Below are 13,025 nucleotides of genomic sequence, written 5' to 3' on the forward strand. Positions count from 1 at the left end.
GTTCTGTCTGCAGATGGCCATCGGCCACCTCAACAGTTACCTGATAGGTGAGGTGCATGTGCGACAGTTACGGGTGGATCAGGAAGACTGCAGCAACGTTAGATACATCACCACAACGTCACCATGTCGGTATCAGTACAGCAGCAGTAGGCGTGATGACAGCGTTATGGGCAGCAACTCTTCCTGGACAGATCCTGTCCCCTACAGTTTCTTGTTGTGGGGAAAACATGGCACCTATGACCCAACTGGATCCACCATCCGCCTCTCAAGGAACAGGTACAAAACATGGGATAAAAAATGATGGTTTTATTTCCCACATCAGACAGGCATTAATGAAGATTTTTTCAAAATTTCTGAGGTTATTAAATTTTTTGGTATTTCAATTGTAAATCACAAAATTCACTATTCTTTTGAGAAGATGTTGAAATTTGAAAACACTTTGTTTTTTAATGAATGTCATTGTTTTAGGATTTTAGAAGCCAAAGATGGTAATGACAGTTTAGTGTGGGGTCTAGAGGGAATTTCTGATCAGTTGTCTGACAAACGCTACTGAACTGATGTGTAATGATGTCTCATTGTCACTGCTGCAGGTCAGACGCATGCAAGCAGCTGCTTGAAATGGAGGAGTCCAGCTGGCTGGATGTCCAGACTCGGGCAGTCATCGTGGAGCTGACCCTCTTCAATGTTCCAACAAACCTATTCAGTTCAATCACGTTACTGCTAGAGTTTCCACCAACAGGGGGAGCTGATCCATATCCCATCATCATGGCAACGCGGGTATTCTGTTACATCAGCGCCTGGGATAATTGTGTGTTGGCCTGTGAGGTGAGACAGAGTTGATCTCGTGACTAGGAAGAACAATTTGGACGATTCTGGTTTTGTTAGAATTGTGACTATGTGCTGTTCAAATACCCTTTGCATGCCCATTGCATGCTGTAAGCTATTTCCACAGATACTCCACTGAAATGCAAGGAGCAAATCATGGTCACTCTTAAAAGCTTGTAGACGTTTTGGCAATTCAGTGATATTCAAAGGGTCAGATTAGGTACAGTACAAACTGTTAGATTTAATGGATTATTGTCTGTTTGAATTGTATTTTGACAGAAAATCCTATTTGTCAGACCTTGACCGAGAGGTGTACTGTATCAGATGGGAGAAGTTATTATAGATCTATTCTTCCTATATGCAACACCACATGGGGAACTGATGAGTGTTTTCTATTTTCAGTTGGTGTTTGTGGTTCTGACTCTGTTGAAGATACAATGTGAACTTTGTGAGATTGTCAGAAACCAGGCCAAATACTTCAACAACTTATGGAACTACTTGGAGGTAAACAGTCTATCAGTTAACACTCTTAGCCACTTCCAGTATTATGTTGTTCCACAGCATCAGTGAATAATCTCTCACACAGATCTTGTCGGTGACGTCATGGAAATAATGACAATATTCATTCTCCACATGGAAAGCCATTCTTGTTATACCGCACTGTGAAAAACCTGGAATAGTGCTACATGTTCAGGAATCCATACTTCCACTATCAGCTTCAGTACCAGGAGTCATTTCTCAATGTTGCTTTGATGGAATATTCGATATCTTAGGAAAGAAATTGATAGTGATTTGAAACTCTGTGTTGTAGTTCACCTTTGGCCTACTGTCCTTGACCTACGTGGTGTGCTACGTGTTCCGGTTTGTGTTGGTTGCCGACATTGTGGAGGACCTGCGTAACACCTTTTATGAGGAGTTCGTCAATGTCTCCTTCTTGGCACTGTGGGATGAGGTGGGTAAAGACCAGATGGTGCTTTCATACAATGTTTCCCTCAATAATACATAGAAGTAGAAAGGGTTGATCCAAATGTAATGTGACTTTCGAAGGGAAGTGGGGGTTGGGGGAGTAGCCGATTGGTTAAATCATTAGCTTGGGTTTGATTCCCTGGGTACAATATGTGAAGCACATTTCTGGTGTCCTCCGCCAAGATTTTGCTGGAGTATTGCTAAAAGTGGCAGAAGACTAAACTCACTCACTCACCTACTTGAAAGGTAATGTAGAGCTGATGGAAAAGGAGAAATTTTGACATCAATACCATGTTAGGAAAATTGGTTGTTCTGATAATGTTAAACAATGAAAAACACAAAGGTCAGCGAGAACAGCTATAAAAGCAAGAGCCTTACAAGGATCATGTCTCACCTATATGCCTGCTATTTTACTTTATGTGATGATGATGTTGAGAAGTAGATGTTTACTGCTGTTTGATCTGCCTGCAGATCCTGAGAGCTTTAGTGGGACTGCTGCTCTTCTTTGTCATTGTGAAGTTTGTGCCTCTCCTGAGATACATCACAGTGTGTGGCAAGTACTGCAACATCTACAAGAGAGCGCGCAAGGAGATCATCCTCTTCATGGTATGTGCCAGAGTTAAGAGTACTGGCAGGAGGCAGACGTGTGATTGATAATGATGATTGATAATGATGAACAGATTAGTCTCTAATCATTCTTGATTGTGAAAATATTGACTGTCACAAAGAGATTCTGTAGTGAAGAGACATTTGCCTGAATGCGCCAGCTGTACTCAGTTTGCCAAGCTGACTTATCTATTTTGCTGTAGAAGACGTTGATGTTCTTCAGTTATAAAGTGAAAGTATTATCATCAGACCTGATGACTTGAACATTAGTTACCCTGAAAGAGGAATTTATTGGAAGAAAAAAACTGTTTCTAGCATTAAACTGCTCCTTCAGACTCCTAGAAGAGTTCCTGATAGTAACTGTGCGATGTATCTCTATTTCAACCGTGGGGTCAACTGGTCATTTGGTATTTAGGAAAATATTGGAATGAATGATGTTGTGTGACTTTTTGAGTTACTATGGAAACACCTCTAAGGATGTACTGTTCTGTTTTCAAGGCCCTGTTTGCTTTTATCCTGTGTGCCTTCACGAGTCTCGGAGTGGTTCTGTTTGGCTCCGTCTCCCTCAGACTTAGGAATGCATGGTTTGGACTGTGGTCAATGACAGCACTGATGGTCAGGATACATGCTCCACCTGATCTTGAAGTCAACAGCTCCCCCTGGTGGCTGTTGTTTGTGTTCAGCTATCTCGTCTTTGGTGTCGGGCTGCTCACAAGCTATGTAAGTGGAGGGAAAGTTTGAAATTGAAACAGAATTTTTTAAAAATATTTCTGTACTTCTTGTCCCTCAACTCTCATATTCAAGGTCAGAATATGTTTCATTGACATGTAGTTGTAACAAGTTTAATGTGTGATGATATATGGAGATACTACTGTTATCACAAGAGAGGTGGGGTATCCTAGTGGTTAAAGTTCAACATTGGTTTGATTTCCCAGATAGGTACATTGTGTGAAGCCCATTTCTGGAGTCCCCTCCCATGATATTGCTAGAATGTTGCTAAAAGTGTTATAAAACCCAAGTTAACCACAATTGTAGCATAAAAGTTGTTCACCCTTGGACCCCTTGTGTTTAGCTGAACTAATTTCCTTCTGATATTGTCAGATGGTAGCGGTGATGTCTCGGCGTCTGAAGGTGTACAAGCATGGGGACGTCTCCCTGATGGGGTTAGTGGACAGCATCAAGTGTCTCTACCAGAAGCTGCTGCTGTGTTCTGGCTTCCAGAGAGTGCAGCCCATAGAAGAGCCAGAGAATGTCCTGCCTCCAGTGAGTTGTCTCCCCTTATTCACAGCTTTATCTCCAAGCTTTCTGCTGTGTTTTTGTTGATTGTTTTTCATACCAAATTCAAAGGTGGCAGGCACACTGTACATTTTTCTAGAGGGTCATTACCTTTGTTTGAGTTGGTGAGGATGGTTAAAATATTTTTGTCACATTTTCTTTCCAAAACGTTTAGGTTTAATGATAAGTCAAGGGTTGACTTTCTTTCCCACAATGACCAACTTTCAAGTTTTTTTCATTGTTGAAATAAATCAGCAAGAAAAAAACTAAAACTGAAAGTTTCTGTGAGATTTGTTTAGATTTGAGTGGCATATCTGTAGTTGACAGAGTAGTAAAACTTGAGATAGCTTCATATTACTAACTTAGTGTGTATGGTTGCAGGAGTTCACCATGGCCGAGATTGAGTATCAGGTGGATGAGCTGCTGTTCAGGATGAACAACCTTGCCGGCTCTAGCAGCCTCCCGGAAAAACCACAGGGTTACCTCACAGACTCCACTGATGCCAGCAACGAAGCAGGGGATGATGGGATATCTAGTGGCGGGGGGTCAGAGGTGAGGATTGCTTGTGGAATGTACTGATATCAATGATCTTGTCACCTGAACCTAGGGACAGTTTGTCCAAAGTGCACACTTGTCAACTTTTACTGCCTCCTATAGAGACTGGGTACTGGAAAGGCCTCAAAGACCCCATGTTTTTCATATTTTAATGTTGACAGCACATTTATCTGTCGTCCCTTCTCTCATACCCATGACTGCCTCCCTGTGGAAAGGTGTAAAGACTAGTCATCCCCAGTTATCCCTACTTGTCAGAACAACTGACAGATCAAGAGTGAATGGTTACAACACACATGCTGTTCAGATATTTCTCCAACATTGATGAGTTAATTGTAGAAGTCCTTGAATTAACATGTTTTTGTGTTTTTGGTTCCCATGTGAAAACGTTTGTGTTATTTCCTGTTACATGTCGTACTTCAACAGACAATAATATTTGTATTACAGGACCAAGCTGGTGTAGGGACAGACCGCCTGGAGCTGAGGGTGCAGAAAATTGAAGACAAGCTGTATGCTAATGAGCCCTACCTGGCACAGCTGCTGAAACTGGACAGTATTGGTGCCGATGTATTGTCCCAGGAGAAGGAGAAACAACTCAGGTGAGTCAGGTTCCTGCAGTCATCTGATATACTCAACACCAGTAGAACATGTGTAACATGATGGCCTCTAGTGCTTCAACGATTGCAAATCTCGCATCATACAATATCTTTGGTCACTCTAAGATTTGAGTCTGTTGACAATGGGATTTACTGATTTACAAAAACAAGAAATAGAGGAATTTTATCTTATTTCATGTGAATCAGATTCTTTACCCATTGCCTGGTCATGACTGCTGCCTTGTAAAACACTTAGTCCTTTAAAGGACCACTAAACTCAATTTTTTGCTACTCTTTTTTCACTGTATATGAAAGACTGCTGGTTAGTCATAAACGAAACATCATTTTTTTTAAAAACAAAAACTTGTTAATTAATACCAAGCACTTAAAAGTTGCTAAAAAGCTGTGTGCTTCTCTCTCGCCGGCAAACGAAACCACAGACACAGTTATGTAACACTGTCGTCGGAGAACCGGACGTGACGTAATAGAAGGAACGATTTCCAATTAATTGTATAGAAAATGTGTAGCAAGCTCGTCATTTTGCTGATTTCTCGACGTCACCAAAGACATGCCGAATTGTTGTGTTGCTGTCAGTTGCTCCTTGGGGTCGGGTGATGGTGTCACTATGCACAGATTTCCACTGGACCCTGTAGTTTGCTCTTAAATTGGTTGTTTGTGTGTGCGAAGCGAGCGTGTGGAAGCCTAATTGGATGGTTTGCCCCCTACCACGCTCTCAGGATAGAAAATGGGAGTTCAAGTTTCATCGAGTTTATAATATAAAGACTGCTTATCACACATTGCTGACCAAAAGGATTTTGCATGAATATAACGCTTTCTTCCTCGGACGCGAGGTTGTGGTCGAAGTGCCAATATGATCGTAAATAATATTATATCGGCCCCCTGCCTCCATTCACTCGAAGAGTGAAATTGTTATGTTATAAGCAATGTCATGTAAAATCCTAATGTTCATCAATAAAATACATATTTTACTACCAGTGAAAAATAATTTTGATTTTGTGAGTCGCTGAAAAGAAACTTAAATAGCATTTATCTTCAGACAGGGCGCTGCCATTTTTGAAAATGGCACGGGCTGAAAGTCGGTTAGAATTAATGAGACTATGCTTTGTTTTCATCAAGTTAGAAAATCCAAACTACTTTTTACCAGTAGTTAAATGTGTATTTGAATCATGGCCAAAAGGACTTTGCATGACACAACTTGTAACATAACGATTTCTTCCAAGGAAGCAAGGTGGGGGTCGAAGTGACATTAATATTGCTAATTATCTTGCCCTTCCGAGAGTGAAATTGTTATGTCATAAGCAATGTCATGCAAAATCCTATTGTCCATCAATAAAATACATATTCTACTACCAGTAGAAAGTAATTTTGATTTTGTAAGACTATGAAAACAAACTTAAATAGCATTCATTCTCAGACAGGGTGCCGCCATTTTTGAAAATCCTGAAGTCATGGAGTAAAGTCCATTTGAATTATTGAGATTATGGTTTGTTTTCAACACGTTAGAAAATCGAAACTACTTTCTACTAGTAGTTAGATATGTATTTGAATCATGGCCAAAAGGAGTTTGCATGACATAACTTGTAACGTAACATAAGCGAGGTCGGGGTCGAAGTGAAAATACTGCGTGATAAATTTCTACACTTGCTAAATTTACTTGGTTTGTAAACGTTCACTCACCAGTATGTAGACACTTGTCAATATACGTCTCATGATCCTAATTACTTTGTAATCATACTTGTATGGATTTTGAAACTTAACAGAAAGAAGCGATCTGCGAATGTATAACAGGAATGTAATATCTAGACATTTTATAGTTTGCCTAGATGAATCATAATTCGCACACACGCACTAGTGAATGTTGTCTGTATCATTACAACTTCAAGACGAAAACAATGATTCTATTGAAAGTTATGACAACTTAATAAAAACAAAATGCAAATATTGAAATTAAAACAAATTAAAATTATAGGAGCAATGTCAGGCTCTTACCTTGTTCGAGGAATGTATCCATCAAGATACACAAAAACAAGTAATATATAAATCGTCTGCAGATTTCCCAAGTGATGTGTCTTTCAACAATCGAATTTACGAAATGTATCGTTTCAGGTTTTTCACATTGCTGTATAGTCTCATTGGTCACCCAAGATAGCACACCTGGCAACTAATTGCATAATGTGCGTCATTCTTTTAAAAAAGTAATTAGTTACCCAATAGTCAATCAAATGTATTGGCGGTTAATCCTTTGAAAGAAGGGTGTTGTTTTTACATAGACACAGACACGACAGAGTGTATTCAGTATAGATTAATAAATGTACATACATAAACACTACCTTTTGTCAAATCCCCCATTTAATTCTGCTTAAAACTAATTAATCAATCAGCGTGTTATCGGTCGATCCAGACACAATAAATGCCAAATGGGGGCCTTTGTCGGGTAATCTAAGTGGCGTTACCACTAATTATACCTGTTATAAATTCATTGACTGAGCATCAAGTGATTGATGACAAATAACGTGTAGGTTTATACCACCTAACACGGATTACAACCTAGTGACACCAAGTGATTTTGAGAGAAACGTCTATGAAAACAAGGGTTGTAACTCGAAAACTAGGCAAAGCAGGAGACAAAACTAAGTCATAGTAAACTGTGAGAACACATAGCTTTCATTTTTCACAACAGTTTTCGCGATTTCAGGTTTGTACAAACCTGTAAACGAAATGATTTACCCCCTGAAATGTAGATGAATTCTGCACAGACCCTCATTTCTATACCCACTATTACGTCACGGAGATGCGCCGCTCTGATTGGTTGAAATTTTGTTTGCGGCTGAGAATTGTGCACTGTTGACAAAATGGTTGATTTAAGATAGTTAAAGATCGAAATGAGCAGTTTTAATGGTGGGGTTTCATTTATAACGATGTCAGCAAGTGATTTTGCATTTGTACCCTATTAGAGTACATGTGACCTTTAAACATGTTGTTTTACAAATTGAATATATATTTGTCAAGTTTTAATACAATATATTCAAGTTTGAATACAGTGTTTTGAATTATGCACAGTTCATTCATTCAAATCAGAGAATTATCTTTGTCAAAAAAGGATTATGGGTCCCAGCTAACCATTGTGTTTTTATGTTTCAGGTCTCACCTTGAAATGGAGATCTTCAGACAGCTTCAGATGCAGAGACAGGAGCATGGTGGCAATACCCAGTTGGTTAGCAACCAGAATCCTGGTATCAATGCAGCACTGCATGGGAGAAGCATGGAGCGTTCACCATCATCGGCCTCTAATGGAAGTCATAAACTGCCACTCCTAGAGTTGCCAAAAACTAAGGATTTAGGTAAGTCTGTTGGATTTATTTGATGAAGAAAATTACAAAACAGGAGTTGAGTGGCCACAAGAAATTCTTACCTGTCATATAATGCTACTTTTTTGTGCGCCTTGGTCCTTGGTACTCTGGGGAAGTGGCATAGCCAAGTGGTCAAAGCATTAACTCGTCATGCCAAAAACCTGGGTTCGATTCCCCACAAGGGTATAATGTAGGGAGGCTATTTCTGGTGTCCCTCGCTGTGATAATGCTAAAAGCATTACTTACTCACTCACAGTCCTTGGTATTCTGATTGTGTAATTGAACAATGTTACTTTCTTTTCAGTTGCTGGCCTAGCAAAACCCAAAACCAAACCTGGAGTTTCACCCAAAGTTCCCGAAAGGTCAAGGTCAGATGTGAGAAGCCCACAAAGTTTGGTCTCACCTTCAGGGATACAGCCAGAGGCAGGGTCATCAAGTCCAGAGTCGCCTCATAACAAGAGGTCAGGGGACACAAGGCCAAAGGTGAAGGTCGGCCCTCCTGTACCCCCAAAACCTGTCAGTAATCTTCTGCTCACCAAAGGCCCATCCAGCAGGGTGGGTAAATCAGGTAAACCATCATCATCATCAGAGAATGCCAGTCCCCAGAGCTCTGAAAGTGAGAAGGTGCATAGAAGAACAGACTCGTCATCTGGGCAGTCCGGAAGTATAGAGAGGACTGGAAGTGTGAAACAACCAACTATCAAGCCAGAACTCCCTCCAAAACCCACATTCATACAAACAACTTTAGATGAACATGCTCACTTTGACTCCAGTAAATCCTTATCTGGCAGTAGCCAGAAACAAAGACAGTTTAAACTTCCTCCTGAGCGAGTTCTCCAGAGAGGGGACCTGTGTGGTAATATTGCTGCAGAATCCAGTTCAGGTTCGGAGCAGGATGCTGCTCATTTTGGTCGACGTCCATCTGGGAAGCGGAATCTCCGAAAGACCAAGTCACGTGGGAAAGGGAAGGGATCCGGTGGTCTGTCTCCTGCCTTGATGCTGGAAGATCTGACTCTGGACAATCCAGAGATAGAGGATCTGGAGCAGGTGGACATGCTGGAGGAGAACATCATCCAGGAACAAGAGTTGTGATACCAGTGCTCAAATATGGTTCTTCACCATTCATTTACATTGCAGGATCAATGACAGTAAATGGAATCACTGATCATAGAGACCAGAAAAGAGAACTTACGTACAGGCTCTTAGGTGCTTACATTTCATGTGGAGAAAGGCATTTGTACTGTGTGATTGGGTCTTGATTATTCTTTTATATTTGTCAGCATGCAGTGTGCAAATTAGACACTGGCCTTTGGTGAGTAAAAGTGCAGTCAGGCCAGTAAATCTCCACAGTCACTAGTCTGAGTGTAAATTTTCATGGGGTCATTTGTAAATATGTCACACTCTCAGACTCAGACAGTTTTAACATTACATTCATCATATTAGCAGCTTAATGATGATACCTGTTTCTAGATTCAAATTGAATTATTTTATGCGTAGCTAACTTTCACGCATAGCTAGACTGACCAGCCGAATTTTGAAACTATCTTACACACTGTCAGCATCATACATGTGTTCTTGTGTGCCAAATGTTTGTTGAAATATGTAGCATTTTTTGTTGTAAATGAGCTCTGTGTTAATTCTGACATGAAATCCAGTGTGCAAAGGAAACCACAGTCTACAAATACAGGGTCTGATTCTCTTGTCAGCAGAGGCTTTTTACAGTGTCTCTCTTTAGGAACACGAGTTGATCAGATACTAGAGCTCACATAAAAGTATTCATTGTATAATTAAATTATTTCATCAGTAAGAACTTACTAACCAAAAGAAAATCCCATCATTTGTTCTGTGCTAAGACTCTGTATTTCTCTGTATTTTCTTGATCAAACTTTTGATGAGATATCAGTTTATGAATACATACACTGTGTTGTGTATGAGGTCGTAAGAACGTCTGCAAAAGTGCTGTGCACAGTAAAGAATGTTGAAATATATGTCCTTATATTAGTTTTTTTAAATTATTTATTGTATTATTATAGTGTGCGAGCTAGTCTTGATCAAATATGTACAGAATAGTTGTTATTGTACTGTCCATGCTGTGCCAAATATGCAAAGCTGTTTTCTGGTTTGAAAGCCTACATCTTTTGCAGATTTCTGCTGGCAAAACCAGCACTGACAGAGGATATCTTCTGTCAAACCTTACACTATGAATCTGATTAAAAGTTTCTTTGGGCCAACTCAATTCTGTGTATGTGCATTTATCTGTAAATTGAAGTATTGTTTTGCATACCCCTAATTCAATTTATGTTATTTGAATGTTTCATGTAAAAATGGACAGTTATACAAAAGAAATGTTAAAAAAGGCTGTATGACATTACTTTAATATATATTTAACTTGAAATGCATTTGAAATTTTGTGAGATTATAGAACATGTTTAAATTCACAGATATATTTTTGCGACTGTTCATGTTACTTTGTGATCTATGCAAAGATATTTGATGAAATATTCATGTTGTTGACAAGCTATGCAAAATTGTGTTCATATATATTTTACTGGGCTTGGAAGTTGAATGTCAGTAGTAGATATGGAGAAGCTTACAGCCTTTCAGCCTTCCAGTTGCAGTAACATGCAGTATTTCAAGTTGATTGTTTTGTTTCTGTAAATCACCACTTCTTCAGGGAAGTAGAAAAATTTATCCATACTCTACTACAAATGTTGATATCAGTTATGTATCAAGTAGATATCGAGTCAGACTTTTCTTTGACCAGTTAGTAAACATGTTTGATTCATTTTAAAATTATTAATAAACATGAGTCATTTTGATTATAAATGAATGGAAGTTATCAAAATATTTAGGTGTAAGAATCAATCCGTCCAGAGCATCAGAGTTTTTAGTTTATACATTTTTGTAATCTTTACATTATTTTTGTACTTACAATCCTGACAGATTGTTCAGATGAAGAAGAAATTCAGACAGATATATATTCTGAATTTATGGATGTGATATATTATGTTAAGTCAAACAACCTGTAAGTCAGTGTATACCCGCCAAAATGTCCTATGCTTTACATGTTTGTCATAGAATCTAGTCCTATTGACTGTAACTGATAATATGGTTACACAATTTTTATTGTTTCATATATTATAGTTTCTCATATATTTTACAAACGATTAAAATTGTTGATATTAAAAGCCGTGTTGTCTACATGAATCCATCACGTGGTGTGTCCATGAACAGGACACAGGTAACAGGTTACAGGAAGAGGTTGCATGTGTCTTCTATGGCAAGTTGCACTTCAACAAAGTTATAGCTCTGGTCATGGAACAATAAATGGGGTACATGGTACAATCAGATACTCATCATATGACTTCTAAGCACCTCATAAGGATGCTTGTGTTTCATGATTCTCAGAACTGAGAGAGAAATTTCAGAACACACTGATCCAAAGACCAGGGCCTAGATTTCTGAAGCTTTCATAGCAATAAGACAGTCGAAAGTAGCATACATTTACTTACGACTATCTTAGCGCTAAGAGGGCTTAAAAAATCTAGGCCCTGGATAATATAACCATAGCCTTGTGTGCATTTTGAAGAAGTCTGGAATGGTTGTCTTCATTAGGCATTATGCTGACCTCACACACTCTGACATTGCATGAAGAGACAAACTAATCATGGACAGGAATAGGAGTGAGTGAGTATGTTTTTTTTATGTTGCTTTTAGCAATACTCCCCAATATCACAGCAGGGAACACCAGAAATGGGCTTCACACATTGTATCAAAGTGGGGAACCAGTTCTTCCCCATCTCCCATCTCCCACCTCCCACCTCCCACCCCCACAAAGGAATAGGAGGTTTGGCACTTGATGTCAACACTTCAAATAATGTACCCTGCTTGGGGTGCTATGAATATGGTATATTGAAGTCTTTCCTTTTCAAAATGATACAGGTCATTTATGAAATGTTTAACAATGTTAACAGAGATGAAATGTGCTATTACACTGTAGTATGAGATGATGTGCTCTGCCCCAAGGGTCTCCTCAAGCAAAACACTATCTTGCAAGCTTACATGTTCTTATCATGTCATCTCTATCTGGACACATAACCTCTTTCCTATCAAGGCTTATATTACCTCATTAGTTTTACAGCTCTTAGGGTCTGGCTATGGTAAAACGCCATTATACTCAGTGCCACAATCCATCTAAGCAAGGATAATGTACAACATCTGTATAGATCTATAATCTCCCTAGTTTCATCAGTTACTTTGACCCTGCTTCTAGTATATTGTTCAAAAGAAGTAGGGGATCCTGAACGTTCAAGCTGATAAGAACTATGAGTGTTCACAAACTTTTCAAAAACAGACATCTCATGAGCCCGCCACCATTCCTCAATCACCAAAACATGCATGCATAAGATGCACCTGTACAAAACAGTAGACCAATGCAAGTGGGGTGTCATTTTTTATTTTGATGGTTTTCAAGAAGGTGGATAAATTAATGTAGACCACAAATTTTGACAATCATCTTGCAATCATTACATATATGTTACTTCATTGTGCTTGTTTGTGGTCGGTTTGTGTTCGTTTGTAAATTGTACACATGCCAATTTCCTGTGTGAAAGAATTAACATGAAACTTGCTGTGCATCAATTATTACACCAAGGTAACATGTTGTGCAGATCAAATTCTCCCGTCCTTCCTTTCCCTTCGAGTGATTATGTAATGAAAGTAAGACAATCACAAGATACCCTAACTGAAAAAAGAGTAACCTTAGTTCATAGAAAGTTGAATGAAAGTGTATTCAGGATGAAATTAATGCTTTTTTTCAACATGTACTCAGGAA

General features: G+C 39.1%; 1 protein-coding gene across 2 annotated transcripts in view; it reads left to right on the plus strand.

The window, feature by feature from the left end:
• The window catches only part of LOC137255652 (polycystin-1-like protein 1), a 242,293-nt gene extending 230,914 nt beyond the window's left edge, over positions 1 to 11,379 (plus strand). For both annotated transcript variants that reach the window (XM_067793125.1, XM_067793126.1), the window contains 11 exons: positions 14 to 276; positions 591 to 825; positions 1,228 to 1,329; positions 1,637 to 1,777; positions 2,263 to 2,397; positions 2,896 to 3,117; positions 3,499 to 3,660; positions 4,054 to 4,224; positions 4,672 to 4,823; positions 7,983 to 8,182; positions 8,496 to 11,379. In XM_067793125.1, the coding sequence (XP_067649226.1) occupies positions 14 to 276; positions 591 to 825; positions 1,228 to 1,329; positions 1,637 to 1,777; positions 2,263 to 2,397; positions 2,896 to 3,117; positions 3,499 to 3,660; positions 4,054 to 4,224; positions 4,672 to 4,823; positions 7,983 to 8,182; positions 8,496 to 9,283 (2,571 nt within the window). In that variant the 3' untranslated portion in view covers positions 9,284 to 11,379. The remainder of the gene's footprint in view (positions 1 to 13; positions 277 to 590; positions 826 to 1,227; positions 1,330 to 1,636; positions 1,778 to 2,262; positions 2,398 to 2,895; positions 3,118 to 3,498; positions 3,661 to 4,053; positions 4,225 to 4,671; positions 4,824 to 7,982; positions 8,183 to 8,495) is intronic.
• The last annotated feature ends 1,646 nt before the right edge of the window (positions 11,380 to 13,025 follow it).

The sequence above is a fragment of the Haliotis asinina genome, chromosome 11, assembly GCF_037392515.1.
Source record: "Haliotis asinina isolate JCU_RB_2024 chromosome 11, JCU_Hal_asi_v2, whole genome shotgun sequence".
Lineage (NCBI taxonomy): Eukaryota > Metazoa > Mollusca > Gastropoda > Lepetellida > Haliotidae > Haliotis > Haliotis asinina.